Source organism: Pezoporus occidentalis, unplaced genomic scaffold (genome assembly GCF_034315485.1).
Source record: "Pezoporus occidentalis ecotype Australia unplaced genomic scaffold, CSIRO_AGI_Poc_V1 ctg76, whole genome shotgun sequence".
Classification (NCBI taxonomy): domain Eukaryota; kingdom Metazoa; phylum Chordata; class Aves; order Psittaciformes; family Psittacidae; genus Pezoporus; species Pezoporus occidentalis.
This window is the reverse complement of record NW_026916115.1, coordinates 1,275,057-1,294,741: the sequence shown is the minus strand read 5'-3', so window position 1 is coordinate 1,294,741 and position 19,685 is coordinate 1,275,057. Positions and strand designations below refer to the sequence as shown.

General features: G+C 45.3%; 1 protein-coding gene and 2 long non-coding RNA genes across 4 annotated transcripts in view; all 3 read left to right on the top strand.

Annotated features, from left to right (window-relative positions):
- The first annotated feature begins 4,615 nt into the window (after positions 1 to 4,615).
- Positions 4,616 to 8,132, top strand: LOC134155240 (uncharacterized). Of its 2 annotated transcripts, XR_009961474.1 has the most exons (3): positions 4,616 to 4,879; positions 5,589 to 5,694; positions 7,085 to 8,132. It is a non-coding gene; the product is annotated as an uncharacterized LOC134155240 (long non-coding RNA). The 2 variants fall into 2 exon arrangements; XR_009961473.1 differs by lacking the exon at positions 4,616 to 4,879 and having other exon boundaries at positions 5,522 to 5,694.
- A 3,676-nt stretch (positions 8,133 to 11,808) lies between these two features.
- LOC134155312 (zinc finger protein 501-like) lies at positions 11,809 to 15,533 on the top strand. The gene has a single exon (XM_062602383.1). The coding sequence runs from the start codon at positions 11,809 to 11,811 to the stop codon at positions 12,985 to 12,987; it is 1,179 nt and encodes a 392-aa protein (XP_062458367.1). The 3' UTR covers positions 12,988 to 15,533.
- Positions 15,534 to 15,671: 138 nt separating this feature from the next.
- The window catches only part of LOC134155313 (uncharacterized), a 36,959-nt gene continuing 32,945 nt past the window's right edge, over positions 15,672 to 19,685 (top strand). The window contains exons 1-2 of the long non-coding RNA XR_009961488.1: positions 15,672 to 16,219; positions 17,306 to 17,641. This is a non-coding gene — a long non-coding RNA (uncharacterized LOC134155313). The remainder of the gene's footprint in view (positions 16,220 to 17,305; positions 17,642 to 19,685) is intronic.

Below are 19,685 nucleotides of genomic sequence, written 5' to 3'. Positions count from 1 at the left end.
GGCAATTTTTTAGCTCTATCTCCCGGTTTGTTTGGTGTCAACCTGTGCTTCCAGATAATCTATCAGCAATTACCTGTTTAGTTTTAGTACGTTCTGTTCCTTTCTGCACTCATTCAGGACTTCATTTGTTTCCATTTGCAATGTGTTTTAAATGTTAAGCTTGTTTTCCTACCAGATGGAGAACTGACGCCTCTATTTCAGGTAAGTGCTTTGCGGTATCTCCCCAGTGTAAGAAGATGATACTGTGCTTGTTATACTTCATGTCAGGAAAGCCGCAAAATGCAAACCAAACCAGACCTTTTGTGCCTCATGGGTTAGAGGGGTTTTGCTGAGACATTTGTGTCTTTAATATAAGTTGGGTGTCCTTCTTGCATAGTCACGTGGGCAGTGCAAAGAGATTTTGCTGGAGCAGTTCATCCTGGAAAGCCATGGTGCTGGCACAAAGCTTGCCGCTATTGACATGGCCACCTCATACACATGGGGCAGTAGAGATTCAGTTCCCTGTCAAAGAACAGCTCTTACGAAGTGTTTACAGTGCTGAAAACAAAGCTTCTCTGCAGCCCCAACTGTGCCTAGTCCCACAGGATCATATTCACTCCAAGTTCCTCTTTCAAGGGAGACAACAGCCTGCAGCAGCTAAAAAATGGCCAGTCTGGGTTCAATAGCTGCCTACTGGCAAGGGATTTTTATGTCTTCACTTTTCCTGAGGATTATGACAAAGAAAACTGAAAAAGAGACAAATGAAAAGGAATTCATACAAATGTGCAAAGACGGCAACCTTGGTCATCCCAGCAGTGACCAAAATGTTCAGGGCAGAGCGTTTCTCCCCCTTGAGCAATCTGACCTTCGTGAATACGGTTTCCAGCATAGTCCTGCAACAGGAAGATTGTGAGAGGGATCTCTTCTGGTGGCAAAGTACTGTTTCCACTGATAAAGCTGTGGTCCAGTAGTTCATCTAAAGAGAGTTTGCACACATAGGAGAGAATGGAGAGCAGGTGTTTCTATAGTTTTATCCCCCCCCCCCCCCCCTTATAAAGGATAAGTCTGTGCTGTACAAGTTTCCCAACAGCTGAATGCAATCAGATTGCTTGTCTTATCTCCATTTGCCCCCTTCTGTGCAAACATTTCAGTCACTTCCATGCTATTTTAATGCTTTTTCAGCTACTGACATGCTCCTGTCTCCATTCTGCAATTATGAATTGATGTGCTGATGTTTTAAGTAAAATGTTTTGTTTTAAAATGTGCAACATCCAAATTTACAAAAAACACCCAAACCAAAACACAAACCCAAGCTAAAAGAGACAGCTCCCTCCGAAATTCTCTCTGATGCTAATTATAGAAAACTCAGCTCTCCAGCAGAAGCATCAGTCAACAGAGGGTTTGGCTCTTTCCAGAAGCTGAAGCTTTGGAAAAATATACTGGAAATGGTGCATGCAACTGGGAGATGTGGCAGGTACATGCTGAAGGTGAATGCTGAGAGTCTGGAAATGAAGACTTTGGGGTTTGCCAGTCCACTTCCTCCAGCAACACCTTAATATTGCATTGTTGGTTGGTCTTCATTTTTAAATTATCCAGGATTGTTCTGTCAAGACACGTACGTTCTTTTCATAGACTTGGCACCAGAAGTTTTGTTTGGGTGTTTTTTTCAGCTCAATTCAAAGGGTGACAAATATTCTGGGTTTCTTCTGGAATCATTACATGAGCAGTTCCTGTATTATACAGCGAGGTTGCACCTGCAGTGAAAGTGTAGCTCTTCTGTCAGAGTTTCAGCTCAATGGTGCTTTTAGCTGTTAGGATAAAACCCCAGCCTGTGTCCCCATCACAAGAGAGGATTAGGAATACGCTTGCAGGGTCATTCCAGTGCTGATTTTTATTAGGGAATCTTATTTGCATACTGCATTCTCTTCTTGCAGAGGAAAGCTGGAGGCTTTTTTTTTTTATTTCTAATGCATTTTAGAGGTGATCTGACATTTTCTAATGGCTCTCAGGTATATATAATTCATCCCATTCCATGCCTGCATTTTCCAAAATAACACTGGAAAATTATTTGGGTTCCTGCTTTTTTTGGACAATCATTACTCTCACTTTTTCCAGGTTGACCTATAAATGTCTGTATGTTGCAGGATAATTGCAGTAGGTGTAGGTTCCTTTGGAGATGGTCTTGTGTGGGAGACAATATGATAGCTCATCTGCATAGCACAAGCAGCATACCCCTGGCTTGATTTAGCAGAGTCCTGGATCTGGAGGCTTCTCCCATATAGCCAGTATATTTAGGGGATATCTCATATATATTGTGCACTCATGCTCTCTCGTGCCATCATTTCACCATTATCTGTGGGCAGCTCAGCAGGTCTCAGAATAAATCACAACATGCAACAGGCATGGCAGACCCTGGCTTGGGGGCATGGCTGCTGTTGTTGGATCTCCATGCTGTATCCAGACATTCTGTGTTGTTAAAAAATGTATGTTAATGTACAGCCAGAAGATTTTGTGTGAAAAGCTTTGCACTGACTGTGTGTAAACAGCAGTGACAAAGGCTGTACTGATAAACTGGCAGAACTGATGTTCCAGGATAGTGTTCAATCTCCCAAATGCCATGACTTCTGATTAGGAATTACAGACAACTTGTCCTTACTTGTTAAACCTATAAAAGACTCTTGGGAGGGGGAAAAATCTCGGATGCAGATTGTCAGCAGGAAACTGGGATGAGGTGGAAGAAAAAGAGCAGTGTCACACCATGCCTCAGCATCCCTAACCCTGTTACAGTTGTATGTCAATGATTTTCACCTGGCAGCCTGGAATTTATGAGCATGTAAGATCTCCAAAAGACAAATATCCTTCTCGCCCAATGGGTGTGTTTTGAAGAAGGATTGAGCAGGCAGGCTTGAACATGGAGATAGGGCACCTTTATTCATTTTGGAGGCCTTTGTGCCCTAATGAGGTGTTTCCATTGCTAAGCACCCTACAGAACAGTGTGCTCCTGCTGTGAGCACGGTGGTGCCATCTCCTGTTGTGTTTTTTGATGTCTAGTGAGACTCCCTGTGAGCTGAGGCTGCTCTCTGGCTTCCTTGGCCCCATGGAGGGACGTGGCCTGGGCTCACCAGCTGTGTGAGAAGAGGGGACATGACAGCCATGAGGGGCTGCGACAGGTGACTAATCCCTGCCAGGCAATCTGGTGGAGTGGCAGACGCACTAGTGCTGTTTGCTGCCAGGTTTTTTGGGCCTTCATACAGGGTGCTGATGGGATGGTTGCCCTGGATGTCGGTGAGGCTACAGCTGTGGGAAGGTTTACCACTCAGCCATGCTGACGGGTGGTAGTGGGAGCTGGGCTCTGGCTGGATCAGCCCTACTCGGGGGGTTGACAAGGGCTGGGTTTTGAGTGACAGTCTCACTGGGGTGGTTATGTCAGCGTCATGGGACTGTGATGCATAAGGGAAGCATGACAGTCACGTTGATGGTTGGAGCAGGAGTTGGTGTCTGGTTGTGCCAGTCACGTAGGTGTATCTGACAGCAGGACAGCCTCAGGGTCTCAGACACACTGGAACAGTGACAAGATGGTCACTGATTGTATCAGTCACACTGGTGGGGGTGACAGGGGTGGTCCCTGACAGTGTCAGTCACACTGGGGGTGTGACAGAGGCAGTCTTGCCGGTGTCAGTCACATTTGGGGTGTAACAGCTGCAGTCTCTGCTGATGTCAGTCACATTTAGTGTGTGACAAGGGGTGGTCCCCACCTATGTTAGTCACACTGGGGGTGTGACAGAGGTGGTCCCTGACAGTGTCAGTCACGTTTACGCTGTAACAGGGGCGGTCCCTGCTTGTGTCAGTCATACTGGGGGTGTAACAGGGGTGGTGTCTGTCAGTGTCAGTCACACTGGGGTGTGACAGAGGCAGTCCCTGCCGGTGTCAGTCACATTTAGCGTGTAACAAGGGACGGTCTCCAGCTACGCTGGTCACACTGGGGATGTGATGGGAGCTGTTTCTCGCTTTATTAGTCAAATTGGGAGAATAGCAGAGACTTGCATCTGGGTGTCAGTCAGACTGGGGAAGTGACGGGGGCTGGTGTGTGACTGTGTCAGGCCCGTTGGGGGATCAGATGGGCCGGCCTCTGGCTGCGTCTGTCACATTGGAGGTGTGACAGGGGAGGCCCCTAGTGGTGTCAGTCACATTGGAGGTGTGACATGGGAGATCCCTGGCGGTATCAATCCCACTGGGGATGTGACAGGAGCAGGTCACTCACTCACACAAAGGGTTGTGAGAGGACCTGGCCTCCGGCTGTGTCAGCCACACTGGAGTCTCTGAGTGTCAGTGCCACGGGGGTGTGACGGGGCAGTTCTCTAGCTGTGTCGGTCCCTGGCGGAGTGACGGGGCCGGTCTCCGGTTGCAGCGCCCACCGAAAGCTTTGGAGGAGCGCCTCCGGTGCCGCGGTCCCCCGGGCGCGGCAGTGTGTAGCACCGGACAGTCCTTCGCGTCGGTTGGTGGCGGGAGCTGTCCGTCAAGCCGGGCGGGGCCACAGCCGCATCATCCCGGGGGCGGCTGGCGTGCTCGCTCCCTGCTCAGGGGGCTAGCATAACCTGGTTGCAGCCAGCCAGGTCGGATCGGGAGTGCTGCTGCTGCTGCAGGGAGGGCAGCTCCCGGCCGCGGGCGATGTGAGCTTCCAGCCTCCCCATCGCCCTTCTGCCCTGGGAGGAGCGAGGGGAGAGGGCTGGGAAATTCCCTTCGCGGGGTGCTGGGGTGGCCCCGGTGAAGTGCCGTGTTTCGGTCGGAGCTGCTCGTTCAGCGTCCTTAGTCAAAACAGATCTTGGAGAGAGTTTATGTTTTACTGGGGCACTGCTAAAACCGTCCCGCTTAGGCTTAATCAGGTACTCTAGTAAAAATGGTTGAGTAAATTATCAAATGCTTTTCTGAGTCAGCCTACTAATCCAAAAGTTACAAAAAGAACCACTGGTTACAGGCCAGGTGTACTAAGAGAACTGCTCAGTAGGTGGAGATTTCTCCGTTAACTCTTATGTACTCAATTTGAGGGTTTCCAAAGCTGTGTAAGGTGCATGTGCAGGTAAGAGACTTCTCTAAAACTCCAGCCATTGCAGGCAGCCGTAGAGTGTGGTTGGTTGTGCATTTGCACCGTCTTGCACCAGAAGGGTCAGGTATTACTTTGCAGACTCTGCAGTGTTGCATGTCCAGCACCTGAATTGAGCTGTCAGAGTTGGGCTGGGGATGTTTGTAAAATCAGATGTTTGCAACAGTTTTGCCCAGAAATTTGCTGACAGTCTAGATCAATAGGTATAAAGGAAAATGCAAGTTTGAAAAACTAAAGCATGCCAGAAAGTTGGTACTTGACTAGCCAGCTTTTTGCAGTCCTTGCTTAGTTTCTCTCTGTTAATTGTTCCATGTTCTTTACAGCTTGATTCTAGATTTTGTAAAGGTATCTGACTTTTACTGTAGTTAGGACTTGGTTTCTCAATGTGTTAATTTTTTCCAAATGCTTTGTTCATGAGATGCCAGTTGAATGACAGATGCCAGCTGAATGACAGATGACAGTTCCCAAAGACTTTGGCAAGATTCACATTAAAATCATGTTATGATAGCAGGCTGGAGGCGGCTAGGGATAGTGTGACAATTCCTTGCCTCGCATGTTTTGAGAGAGGACCCATCAGAGATCCTTAACCTTCTCTTAGTTGCGCTTTCAGCAGGGTACTGTTGGAGTGTTGACTGCTGTTCTCTCTGGCTGTAGCAGGTTGCAGGTGGTGTAATCAGCTTTGGTAAGACAAAACTTGCTGTCAGGTGCTGTGATAATGTTCTTGCAAAAGCAAAAAACAACAGCTCTTGTTACTCTTTCACCACAGTTCAGTGTGCTAAGGGGAGTCCACTTTCCCCTGGGGTGTTAAAAGTTCAGCAAAATGTTAAGACTCTATGAATTCAGCTCCTACTCAGAAAAAAAAACCTGGGGGATCTGTTTATGTAGAAGAGTCTGAAGCTTTCAGATGTTTAAAGTTTCAGGGGAGAAAACTATGCGACTAATAAAACATATAATAAAACATAAACTTTGATAGAATGTGATTTTAAGCCTTTAATAAAATATATTGAGCTCCCACTGTGACAGTGAGCGAGTTTGCACATTTTAGCAAATATAATGGAAACATGGGAGTGTAGAGTCTATTTTTTTTTTTTTTTTAAGAAAAAATTAAAAATGACTCCAAAGCAGATCAAACTGACAAATACAGATGCTCATGTGTCCTGACAGACTCCTCACATTTTAAGGACATAAAAGTAAGGTAGCATAAATAAAAAGGATTTGGCATCCATATATGTGTGTTGGGAATATAAATGTAGGGTGGGTACAAAGCACCAATAACATAACTCGTCATCATCATTATTATAATCGTCATAATTGCCATTATTATTATTATTCAGTAAGGAATCATAGACTGTAAATAGATGGGTGTTTCACTTATTTTTCTGCCTCCTTCTCCCTGAGGATTGCAGCTTATTTTTTTGTGTGTGCTGGAATAATTCATCAAGGCTGATGGGAAAGGTTTAGAATGTAGTAAAATTGTATGCTTATAAATGCAACATATGAATCAGAAGGCAGAGCACATTTTAAATACCTTAGTATTAGGAGTAAAAAATAAAATATATGGAACTTGGTAGAACTAAGTATATTTGTCTAAAGACCAATGAACAGGAAATAAGACCTCCGAATTTCCTTTTTTTTTTTTTTTAGGTTAAAAGGGAAACTTTAGTAGATTGGCCTGTTCTTCATTAGTGAAAGCAAGAGACTGGTTTTGGGACTGTGCTTATGCATTTTAGGAGTGTGTTGGCAGTTTTGTCAGTCTTAAGTGTTGGAGTGTGTACATGCTGCTTTTATCACCTTGCCGTAGAAGCCCTTTTCTGTCTCATCTTGGATCAGTAACAGAGGACACAGTGCACTCAACAGAGTTGCTTTGGGTTCTTGATCTAACCGATGAGACACCAAATGGAGTCTACCGTGTTATTTATTACCACTAAAGTATTTTCAGTTAGGCTGACAGCTTAAATGCTAGTTTTGTCTGGCAAATACTGAAATTCTTGTTTATTTTCCAAGGAAGCTGAGATGAAAGAAGCCAACCATGAGACGTCACAGGAGTTTGTACTGCCCATCTCCACAATTACTAACAAGTAAGCACTATATGATATTATAGGACGGAGATGAACTGGGTCTTTGTTAATGACAGTTGTCACACAGCTGAGGAATACTTACGTGATTTCCACAAGAGGAAACCTTTGAAACTCATTACCAGATGCATAATTCAACCAATGCCACAACCTTCCCTGCAGTGTGAAGATGAACATTTAAAATGCCTTTCCTCTGAACACAGTGAGGAACCTCAAGAAAGGACAAGGGAGGATGATGAAAGCATCATTCTTACTGATGCTTTTGAGGATGAGGAGGATCTAGAGCATCTGGAGATACTTTCATCATTCCTCCATTATCCTTATGAGGAAGACTCTTGATTGTTCGCATTACACCATTGGTTGGCAGCTGCAAGAGGAAATGCTGCTGTTGTACCAGATTGAAGTCAAGAAAGTTGTGTAGCCATTGGATACAATTAGGACTGTCTGGACTCTTCTGGACATGGGTGCTTTTCAGGTGGATGTGTTAAATTAGAGCTCTGGTGTGCAAGTGGTCTGTTAAGTTACAGTGTTCCTGTCTAGATCATCACCACCCTCTGGGACTGGGTTTCAGACAAGTCACTATGAGGCTGCACAGCCCACGTGGCCAGAACGATGCATCCATTTCTTCTCTCCATACATCCTTTCATGTTGTTTGAATGTACTGGGTCTGATAAAGCATGGTTTGTTCGGTTTCTTTTTAAATAGCCATTCATCATCTGCACCCACACAGGCATGCTTGGCTGTGGAGATATCGGTGCTGTATGTGCTTATGTATCACTAGAGCTTTCCTTGTGAGAACTGATGAACGAGGGGAGGGTTGTATGCTTGTCTTCCATAAGGGAAGTGGGAGGAGTATGTGATTCCATGCATCTTAGGTCCAGGTGGAAGAAAGCATTTATCTTGCCCAGCTATTGCATTGCAGTAAGAAATGTTTAAGAATTTTAAAATCAAAAAATTATAATAAAAGTAATGAAAATGATCTGAGGTCTTTTTCATAGTTTCTGAGAGTTGAAGTGGTGGTTCTTTATCTGCAAGGTTCGCCATGCTAAGCAGCATGTGGGTTTCTCATGGATTCGAGAACTGTTGCTCATGGATTCGAGGACTGTCATTAAAGGAATGTTGCTTATTTTTTTAACTGCCTAGTCTGAAGGAACTGAACTGCCACTTACTCTGCTCTCAGAAGTAGCTCACTTTTCTGTGTGAAGGGAGTAGGTACGTTTCTTTTCCTCACCCTTGATTCTCAGCAGTTTCTTTCTTCCTGCCTATTTTTAGAAAGAGTTGCAAGATCAAAAAGATGTAGAACTTGAAGCATTCTTATATACCGTATTTACATCTAATAATATACACTCCTGTTCAATATTAATTTCACTTCTGTATTTGCTGTTAATTGTAGAAGCCCATTTCCCAAACTTGTAGTTTTGTTAAGACAGCAAGACAGGCGTCCAGTGTGCAATACAACTGCAGTGTTAGAAATGGGAGCAGCACGGTGATGTTGGAGAGCAGTTTTTCAACTGCAGGAAGCGTAGAACTGGTCAGTACAATAATGGGGGAACAAATGCAGAGTGCTGAGGGGAGTGGGTCAAGGACCACTGGCTGTAATTGAACAGAAGCTGTTGGGAGCTTCCCAGTGGTGCTTCTCCCTGCTGACAAGGAGTGTGACTGGGGGGGGAGGGCTGCAGAACCACGGAAGAGTGAGAAGTCTTCCAGAAATGGCAGTAGAGAAATGGGGGCAATTTCTGCTCCAGACTGGTGGGTTATCAGCTATACGGGAAGGAGAGAAGTAGCCTGGGAAGGCCAATGGAATGTGGCTGTACTGTGGTTTTGGAAAAGGCAAATAGGATCCTGTTTTGTCTCTGGCAAAGGACTTCGCCTAGGAAAAAGGAAATAATGCTGCTGTGAAAGGCCCTGGTGAGACACAAGGAGTGCAGCTCTGGGCACTCGGGGTGAAGAAATAGTTATTCGAGTTGGAAGTGAGAGGCGGAAGTTGGGGACATGGACAGAGCCTTATTCGTATGAGCAGAGCCTATTCCGTCTGCCAAAGGAAGGCTTGAAAGTGAATCCAGTCACCGCCAGACTTTTGCGGGAAGACGCTGTTGTTGCCGTTGTGAAGCGAGAGAGAGGGGGCACAACCGCGCTGTGACTTGCGGCCGGCTGGAGCTGGGGAGGCGGCTCCAGTCCTCGGAGCACCGGGGGTTCGAGCGCGCCTTTCTGCAGAGACAGGCGGGAAGGGCACCTGCTCGCGTGGAACCAACGCTTGTCCCACCCGGACGTTCCTCCGGATCCCCCGGCCCCGCCGGCCGCTGCCGCAGCAGTTTGACTCGGGCGGCGGGGCCTGGAGAGGGTTCCCGGCCCGCCCGGGTCCCGCCCCGCTACTGGCAGCGGCGGCCGCTGCGGGCTTCTCAGCGCTGCCATTGCGCCGCCGCCGCCGCCTCAGCCGGGGGCCTGCGCGCCGGCGCGAGGGGCTGCGCGGTGGCAGCGAGGCCGGGCGGTGGGGGAAGCGGCGGCGTGAGCGGCCCCCGGCTGTGCCGCGGGGAGAAGTTGGGGTTCGTTCTGCCAGGGCCAAAATCCACCCCTTCAGTTTTAAATTATTGCTGTTATTTTTAATCCTACATCATGATTTACAAATCCCCCCGTGGCACCCGGACTGGCCTTCGTCCGGGAGTTTTCATAAGCCAAGCAGTGCCAGTCTGCCGTGAAAAGTTTTTCTTCGACAAAGAAAATAGCAGATCAGTTACCGAGCTGGCGGTGTGCTGCGGGAGATGCTCAGCACCTTGCAGGAGGTGAGGAATAGTTCCTGTTCTCATACACTTGTTAGTAAATTAACGGGAATGGTTGAAGTTGGGGGGTGACTCGAGCCATTCTGTCAGGCAGTGACTAGTGAAGAAGACTAATTCAGCATGTTTTCTGTATCAGAGCAGAAGAAAGCGCACCTTGTGTCTCATGAAGCTGGCCTTTCTGTGAACAAGACTTATCTCTTTATGCACACTGATATAGTCCTTTATAACTATTTAAACCCACTGAAACTGAACAGACAAGCTTTATATTCATGTACACATAGAAATACCGAAATGCATATTTTTACATATATGTGTTTTTATATATATATATAGTTTTGTATTCAGGAATGTCTTACCTAGACAGAAGCAGTTAAGAGGAAATCAAAGTGGGAGTAAAAGGAATATGAAAAGTAGGTATGAAGAAGATGGGGGCTGTCAAGGTATCCATCCATCAGGATGGGAAAAATGCAATTTCTGATCTTAGATTAGCAATTCAGTGTTTAAAAAAGGTGAGTGAAAGCTCCATGTGGAGTTGCTGTCAACAGGGGCTGCTGGGACAAATCTAGAAAACCCCTTGTGAATCCGTGCTTTAGTATGGCGTGAGCAATGGCATCTTCTTCACAAGAAAGTTGGAGTCAGCTATTTCTGACCAGTTACCATTGCTTATATTTTCTGCTAGCAAGGCTGGTCTGGAAAGGGAGTCTAGCCAGAGAATTTGAAGCTGTAAGTTGTTCCAGTGGGCCAGCTCTGGAGGATTACTAGCTGTACTTTGAATCATAGAATACCCCTTGTCCTGTCACTACAGTCCCTAATGAAGAGTCCCTCCCCAGCATCCCTATAGGCCCCCTTCAGATACTGGAAGGCTGCTATGAGGTCTCCACGCAGCCTTCTCTTCTCCAGGCTGAACAGCCCCGACTTTCTCAGTCTATCTTCATATGGGAGGTGCTCCAACCCCTGATCATCCTCGTGGCTCTCCTCTGGACTTGCTTCTGGAGCTCCGTGTCCTTATGTTGAGGATACCAGCACTGTACACAGCACTCGAAGTGAAGTCTCACAAAAGCAGAGTAGAGGGGCAGGATCACCTCCTTTGACCTGCTGGTCACGCTCCTTTTGATGCAGCCCAGGGTAGGTTGGCTTTCTGGACAGTTCTTTCATGCCTTTCCTTGCATTATGTCTTCTTTGCATAATGCTAACTGGTAGTGGCACAGGGACCCAAAACATCTTCAAGACAATTATAATAATGCTGGTCAGGATGGGAGGCCAAAGGCACTCCTGAGCTCTCCAGACCCCCTTCCGTACGTTACTTTTGGTTTGGGTTTTTGACACAGTTTCTGGGTCTCACTGCATCACTTAAGTTTCTAAAAGAAACACCTTGTGACTGGTACTCCTAGTTAATATTTAGCAAGGTAAAAACAAGCATTAAGCATGAATCCTCAGAAAAATAGCTGTGATGGAGGCAGCTATGGTGTAGGACTTTGTCAAAAATCTTGAATCCCAGAGTTCTGGAGTTTTCTCATCTTTAGGTGAATTTTGAATGGAAATGATCAATTTATATTTGTAGTGAAGGCTGGATTATGATAGAGGATTTAAATGTGGTCTGTTTCTGTTTTGTATGCTGAATGTATATTTTCTAAATATATAATAGTAGATGATTCTGTGTCTCCTACTGCATAATTAATAGTCTTCCCCATTCTTTTAATCAGGAGAAAATCTTCACTGTGATAACTTTATTTTTACCAGAAAAATCACTGATTAAATGTGTGTTTTATTTTGTAGAGAGGACAGTAAAGAGAGCTGAGAATGAGATGAGTTTCCCATGAAAGACTTGAAGCTCTTGGCATACATATCATTGATGAGCTGCAGATGAACACAGTGTATGCCTCAGAGGATGGATATGCATGTGGTCTGGGACTCTGAGAATAACATTTGTGACACAGGTACGAAGCATTCAGATTATTCCCGGAAGACCTCTAAGCAGGTGGGCCACATATCCAGCCTCCAGAAGGAGGCAGACATGAATTACTCGAGGACATGCACTCCCTGTTGCAACTCTGCTGGACCTCCAGGTAAGCAGGAGCTTCCTGCAGAGTTGCAGTATGAAGACAAAGAATCCTATGAGACCTACTACCAGAAACGAGGTGAGAGTACAGCTGGGATATTTGTTCCCTCCAGTACCAACTCTGACCTGCAGTATGAAGATAAAGATTTACAGCACTGTTCCCCTGAGCAGTCTGAGAAGCCACAGAGAAGACTATGTGCTGATAACAAAAATACCATTCTTGTGGACATGTTTGATGAAGACCTGGAGCCTATCCCTGAGGAAGCTTTGCCATATGGTTGCAAGAAGTGTGGTTCCACTTTCCAGGGTATGAGTGAGCTGCAGGAACATAAGCGAATTCACCTTGTGGAAAACTCATACCAATGTCCTGTCTGTGCCAAAGAGTTCTTCCGTGCAGCAAACTTGCGAATGCACAAGCTCATTCATTCTAGTGACAGGCCACACAAATGTCCAGAGTGTGACAAGGGTTTCATTCGCACAGCTGATGTCTGGAGGCACCTGCGCAATGTGCACAAGATAGAGCGCTCCATGGTGATCTTGGGAAATGGCATGGCTAGGAATCCGTGGTCAGTAGCACACCGTAACCAACACACTGTTGAATACACTGATCAGCCTTGTGCAGAGAACCACAAGCCTGAGGAGGATGACTATAAACCTTATTCCTGTCCAACATGCAGCAAAGGTTTTGATAAGCCTAACCTGCTTTCCAAACACAAGGTGATTCACCGACAAGACAAACCCTATAAGTGTCAGGAGTGTGGCATGGCATTTGTCCAGTTGCTGAGGCTGAAAAGACACCAGCAGACTCACTCTGGGGAGTGCCCCTTCTATTGTGAGGAGTGTGGAGGGTCGTTCACCCGGCTGGCATCGCTCCAGCGCCATCACCGCATCCATACTGGAGAGAAGCCCTACTCTTGCAATTACTGTGGTCATTCCTTCACTGAGTCAGGTACCCTACGGAGGCATGAGCGCACGCACAAAGTGGATAAATCATAATTCTTAGTTCATTTGTGATTGTGGTCTCCTTGGTTGCTTCTTCCTTGAATGAGGCTTGCTCAGTTGGGCTGGAGAAAGCACTCCCCTGCATGCACTCTGGCCGGTACAGACACACTTCCCAGCAGTGGCTGACGGGCAACACTGCATCATGGGGATCTCTGGAACTTGTACTTGGTAGAGATTGTAATTACTGGCTTTAAACTAGCTTTGTACAAAAAAAAAATAACCTAATTACCACTGAGTAATGAAATGTGAGACTTGAGAAGACTGAAATCACAAGTGCTAGTGCTATCTCAATTCACTGAACTGGTGATACATCAGCTTGTGCTTTTTGCAAGGGTGCATGAACTATGAGACTTCTCTCTGCAGTCTTGGTCACTGGATAAATTTGCCCTACCTTCTTAAGTGTGATGACTGTTTGGCATTGGGTTTGGAGATCTGTTGTTGCAGGTCTTTGTTAAGTTAGAACAGTCCAGAGCTGTTGTTCTGTCCCTTCTCTCCTTGCAATTTCCAGTTTTAATTTCTGTTACTTTTCTTTTTTTTTTTTTGTTTAGAGCGGAAGTATTGTGTTGGTTATTAAAAAAAAAACACCAAACCCAAACAAACCAAAACCCACAAACAACCACAAACCAGTTCCTTAATAAACTCAAGGTGCCAGCTGTATGTCATAGATGTTTCTATCTAAGGGAGTACTGATCCATTATGCACTTTTGTGTGATTAGTGAATGTCTGTTAAAAATGGAAAAAGCTCTATTTTTGCTATGACAGTGGATGTTCTTGTGGTGAGGGATCTGAATACATTTCTGTCTGGTGGAACTGTGCACTCTGAATCTGTCCAGCTGAGTATTACAGTAGGAAATGTTTGAGAACACATTTAAAGAGCAGAAGAACAAATTTAAGCCACCTTTGCTACTCACTGCATAGAAATCTTCTTCATTTAAGCATTTTCACACACATGGAAGGTTCTCATAACAAAAGCATGTGTTTTTTTCTGTGATGTGTCTGAGTACTACCCCAAGTGTCTGCTAGACTCTTCACTTTCATTTAGATTCTGTTGGTTAGCGAAGAAAAACTTCCATGGAAACTAGCTGAGCAGACTCAGCAGGTGCTGCCAAATAACCTAGGGCTCTAACTTCCAAAGAGGTATGTATTGCCTCATTTATAGAAGTGGGTTTTTTAATTTTGAAACTTAATAGTGACACTTAATCTTCTGTTAACCACTGTGGTGGATGCATCCAGTTTGTCCTTAAGTTGCAGGCTTAATTTCCTTTCCATGTCAGAAAGCTTTTCTTCATTTCCTCTGCCAGCTGCCATAATTTCACTAATTTCTTTCTAATGCATTCTGCCTTTTCAGCAGAAAGTTGTACAGCAGAGTGAAAGTAAAGCTTCAGGGTAATGTACCTTTGCATTTACTGTTAGGCTGTTTAGTGTAAAGTATTGATTGTGCCATTTGTTTGCATATTTCATAGAGTAAAAATTGGCAATGGCTGCTCAGCACCTTCCACCCATGCAACAGCTGAGCAGGCATTCTGCAGTTGTGAGTACTGTTGTGTTTGATGTGAGGTCCTTGGCTCAGACCAAGTTGAACCACCGTGCACAGCAACACTTTAGCATGATTATGAATGGGAGACTAATTCTCCCAGCCTCACTCATGGGTCAGTTTAATTCCTCAAAGAAGTCTCCAGATTATGGAACTGATCTGCATCCCGCTTCTTGGGGATGTGTTCTGTTGTCTCTGAAATTATGTCCTTTTGTAATGCAAATACCTCTGCTGGGATGGCTGAACCCTGCATACCATGTGCGTTCACTACAGCTGTGAGTGAGACGTCTCCAAACTCCCTTCTGCAGGTAGTTCCAGTACAGTTTTAGGTTTCTTGAAGGGCTTTTGATGGGGCTCCTTAGCAAAGGGTCAGTCTTGCTGAGGGCTGCTTAGCCTCTCTTAAGAGGAAATATCTTTGTGTGTAAAAAGTGGTTAAATAATCTGCAGAAAGAGGTCATCAGTGCCCTTTCTGTGGGGACCGTGCTGTTCAACACAATCTGAAGTGACCTAGAGAGAGGGCAGATATCAAGGTGACAAAGCCATTCCAGAGGCTATCATGCATTAAGTTTCCACCCTAACCTAAACCCATTTTGAAGTTGTTGGCTACAATCTCCCTTTTTCAGGATCTCGCTTTTCCCCTCGGGTATGCAGTGCTCTTTCTGCAGTGGGTTTTAATATCCAATTAAACTGCACTAATATGTGTACTTTTATGTTGTGTGACTGTTCTGCTTAGACAGCTGTAATTGGGAACATCTAGTTGTTCTGCTTTTTGGTGTAAGCAGTTGGTGAAATTTGTATCTGTAAGAGCATAATGGTGTAAGTGTTTTGAACAAAGGTCTGTTTAATGGGAAGAGTAAATGGTTGGTGAAATGAAAACTACTAGGCTTAACTAAAAGGTTATTAAAAAGATACTTGCCTGGAAGGTTGACTTGCCGGGAAGGTTGACTTGCATGTAAGGTGCTTGGATGTGTGAAACGAGTAATTAAAATGTGATGGTTTCTGGGAAGAGCGTGTTGAACCCTCTTCAAAGAAACTTCCACTAACTCCGTGTAAGCTGCAGGAAATCCATTGGAGCTTAATTTAACCCAGAGACTGTCACTTCTGTCACTTAATATAAAGGTTTAGAAATGGCCCTGACACTCTTAACGGTGTCAGACTGAGATGCTGATAGTCTACATCAGACATAGCTAGTCACAGTATCTAGCTGAAGCATGAAGAGAAATAGTGAGCAAATATACCTGCTCTACAGCATTGCTTCATTAGAGAGGTTTCGAAGTGTGTGGTTTCAGCAGAAGTAACTTTTCTTTGTTCAGAATGGCCAGTGTATCTGGTAGCTCATTTTGTCTGTAAAGGCCATGGAAGAAGTGGTTCCCTTTGATGCTGTGCTGTCCAAAGGACTCCTTCACAGGCCACCATTGCCAGGGCATTACAGCAAGCACTTGGACACAAGCATAGGGATGGAGCTCTGAGCTAGGCAGGGGATCCTGATTGTGCAAGTACTTTTGATTGCTACATGGTGTTTAGGAACAGTGGAATGGCTTTTTGCTAATTTTCCTGTCTCCTTGCTACATTCCTTCTGCCCAACTTATTTCCATCACAGAGGGTCAGAAAGGCTGTAGAGTAGTAGCTTTTCCTTTGTTCTGTGTTCCACATGCACAGGCATATTTACCATGCAATACCTTTGTTAATAAGGTAAGAAAACAGTACTGTAGCTGCCAAGAACTAGCTGGTGATTCCAGATCAGAGAGGGCCAGGAGTCTGCAACACTGGAACTATTTCTTGACTTGGGTTGAGGTACAGGAAGACATCTGTGGGTAGCTGCAAGACCTCATGTCTTGTATTACTTCTGAACATATGCAGATGTACAGTCCTTGCATGCAGTAGTAGACACTGAAACACTATCCATCTATACAAATACCTGGATTTGCTCGAGACCACAGTAGCATACGTGAGCTAAAAGCACAAGAGATTTTCTTGTTTGTGGCATACATGAGTAGGTAGTATTTATTTCCAGTGTATTCACTTTAGATACAAGAGCAGCTTTAGAATACCTCCAGGACAGGGGAGTTTATGTAAACAAAAAGAATATCCCCAGTTTTAACTACGTTATTTCCTTCTCTGTTTGCATACTATGACACAGCATCAAGCTCGTAATGATCAGACAGTAATCATTGCAAGAGTGAAAAATAAGGCTAGGTTCCCCCCCTATGCTTGGCAGCTACAGTACTATTACAATACAAGGATATTTATTATAAGTGCATTTATATATCATCAGTTACAGATATATTTGCATGTCTTCAGTAGCACTGCATGGCCAAGTGACCTGGGACCAGGGCTCAGCTCTTCAGCAGGTTTTTATCACCGTGAAGGGCAGAATAAGAAATCCAGAAGCAATATCCCAGCAGTGCAGGATGGACATCCTTCTAAAGTGCAGAGTAGTGCTGCCAGCAATGTTGCTGTGAAGGTCAGACCCACCAAGGCAGAAGGGTGAAGGACCTCTGCTCCTCTCCAAACTGGAAACAAGGACAGCTGTCTTTCTGGATATGCTTCCTCAAACTGATGTGATTTCTTGTGATATAGAAGACAGCCAGCTCTGAGCAGGGAAGGGCCCAGCTTGATCTGTTTTGTTCATACTTGAAATGGGGAAGCAAATCTGGTGGGCTTTTAGCAATTTCCAGTGCAGAGCCTTGCTGAGTGCATTGTGCACCTGTCTTGACCTGACTTCCTTTCTGTTTCACAGTTTGCTGTAACTGTTTTTTTTTTTTCTTCTTTCATCAGGAAACTTGAGGAAGAGTTTTAAATTACTTTTCTGACCTGCTTTGTAAAGATTTTGCTGGCTGTGTACAGACCCATAAAACATGACCACCATTCCTGGTAGTGGAAATGATGGAGTCAGCATAGCATGCATCTTCCTTAGTCTTCCAGACTGGTCTCCAAACCCTTCCTGGAAGAGCTTGCATATGGGAAGTTGGACAGGCTGAAGCAGACTGATGTGGACTCTGGAGCAGCGCACACCTGCTACATTTCTGGGCCTCATCCTTTACCTGCTTATCTTGTGGGGAAAGGGGATGCTGGTCCTGAAACTACGCAGAGCCCTGTTGTCTCTTCCAGAAGGTCAGTGCTAAACACCAGCCCAGGGTAATACTAAGCCTTGTTCTGCATGAGAGAGACTAAAATCTGGGGATACTCTGACTTAGGAAACATCAGAAACTTTCTGATGCTACTGTTGCCTTCTGCAAATGAACCCAGCATCAGGCTGCCATAGCAGGAAGGGTGGAAGAAAGGGCCAGAAGAGGGGTGCCTGTGGGTGATGGGCTACAGTGTAAGCCAAGCTTGGCTGCTGGAGGTAATGATAAAGGCAGGGATGACTTGGGGTTCTGTCAAGAAGTATGAGGCTCATGCGAAGAGCATTTTGGAACTTGGATCCTGACCATACTGGCATCTGGTCAGCAGGCACTTAATAAATATCACTCTTCTTTTAGCTATGAAAAAGGTGGAAGGGGCTTTCTGTTTTCTCGCACATGTGAGGCCACTTACTGCAATGAAGAGGTTGGCAAAGCATATCTGCTGTGTCCCCTGGCCATTCCTTGTCTTTCAGGTCTTACAGGACACTCAGATAGGGGGTGAATCTTCCTTCCTGACCACTGTGTTTTGTGGAGTTGTGAAAAACAGCTAGGAAGTCCCTTTGCAGGGGTGGCAAGCTGAGCTCTTGGGAGGAGCTGGCAGTGTGGTCCTATCTGCATGAGGATGATGCAAGGTGGGTCTTCCCATCCAGAGAACCATTTCCCCTGTATGAAAGGCTCAGATACAGTTGGTACATTTGTGTAGCTGGTGGGGAAGCAAATGATGCTGGACAGTAAGAGACAGCAAGGGGTGGGAGTACAGCTTCATCATGGAGCTGCCCCCAGGCAGTTGATGGAAAGATCTTTCAGGCAAGCGCTATATGCCAGAAAATGAAGACTTGAGCCCTTCATGTGAATAATTTGAGCAGGGAGATCTGGCTGGTAAAATGTTGTTCATCACCAAGCGAGGCCAGACCAGGTACCAATCACAAATATGTCTGCCATCATTTGGTAAACCCTTCACTTCTAGCATTTGGGGATGCATCAATAGTAGCAATTATCAAAGAAGAAAGAAGAAAGAAAAAAAAAAGCCAGAAATACTTCTTGCCCTTTTGTTCTTTGCAACAGATGGGTGAAAACAGTATGTTCCCAGCAGTAACTTTTAATTATTTCACCACTGCACATCTCTTACACTGCAAGTTAGAAATGTCAGTTTAATTTTCTTTTAATTGCCTCAGCTATCAGGTACCTGAGAGAAACCATTTTTACCAACTGTCTAGTCCCTATTCTTGGTCTCAGAAAGCAGCTTATTGCTGTAGAAACACTCAGTGCTTCAGGAAAGGGCTCTCCCAAGAGGAGAACAAGGGGTCCAAATATTTTGGCTGTAATTACCCTATCCAGCATACTCTGTGTGAAAGGGTTGTGTTCTGCAGTGCTCATCTCATTGGCAGAAAAGGTGGGTTCAGGCTTCAGTTTGGTTTTCCTTGCCCATTTCCATAGGGAATTTAAACTCTGTGTATCTACTTAACTGATAAGGGTGATGGGTTTTCACCATCCCATGAAATATATGTGGCGCCTTTGCACAGTCAGGACGGGGTGCTTGCCAAGGGGATAGATACCATGCTGGCCAAGCTGGGATCCTCTTTTCCTGGAGGGAGAGGGATCAGAAATAAATAATGCATGAGTGACTGAGCTCTCCCTCTTTCTCTTGTGCTTGATCAGCCTGCATTTTGCTGACCACCTCCTCTTTCTCTGCAAACTGTGTTGGAGGCTCCCTGGGGTACAGAGAAACTTGCAACCTGGTTTTCTTCTGGCTGTGCAGCTCTCCCTCAACTGCTTGTCCTTAGGATGAGTCAGGGTTCTTCCACGCCATGCCAGGAAGATATGTGGTCTTTGCAGTGGGGAAGGTGAAATGGACACCTCTAAGGCTCTTGTACCCCTAAGGACCATTGCAGTAGGGGACCTGGATTTTGGAGCAGAAAGGAACAACAGGCATGAGGAGCAGAAAGCACCCAGGCAGCTGTTTCTTAATGTAGCTGATTTTGTCTTTACTCACATTGATTTATGCTTGTATCTGATGTCCTTTTCCTTTTTTC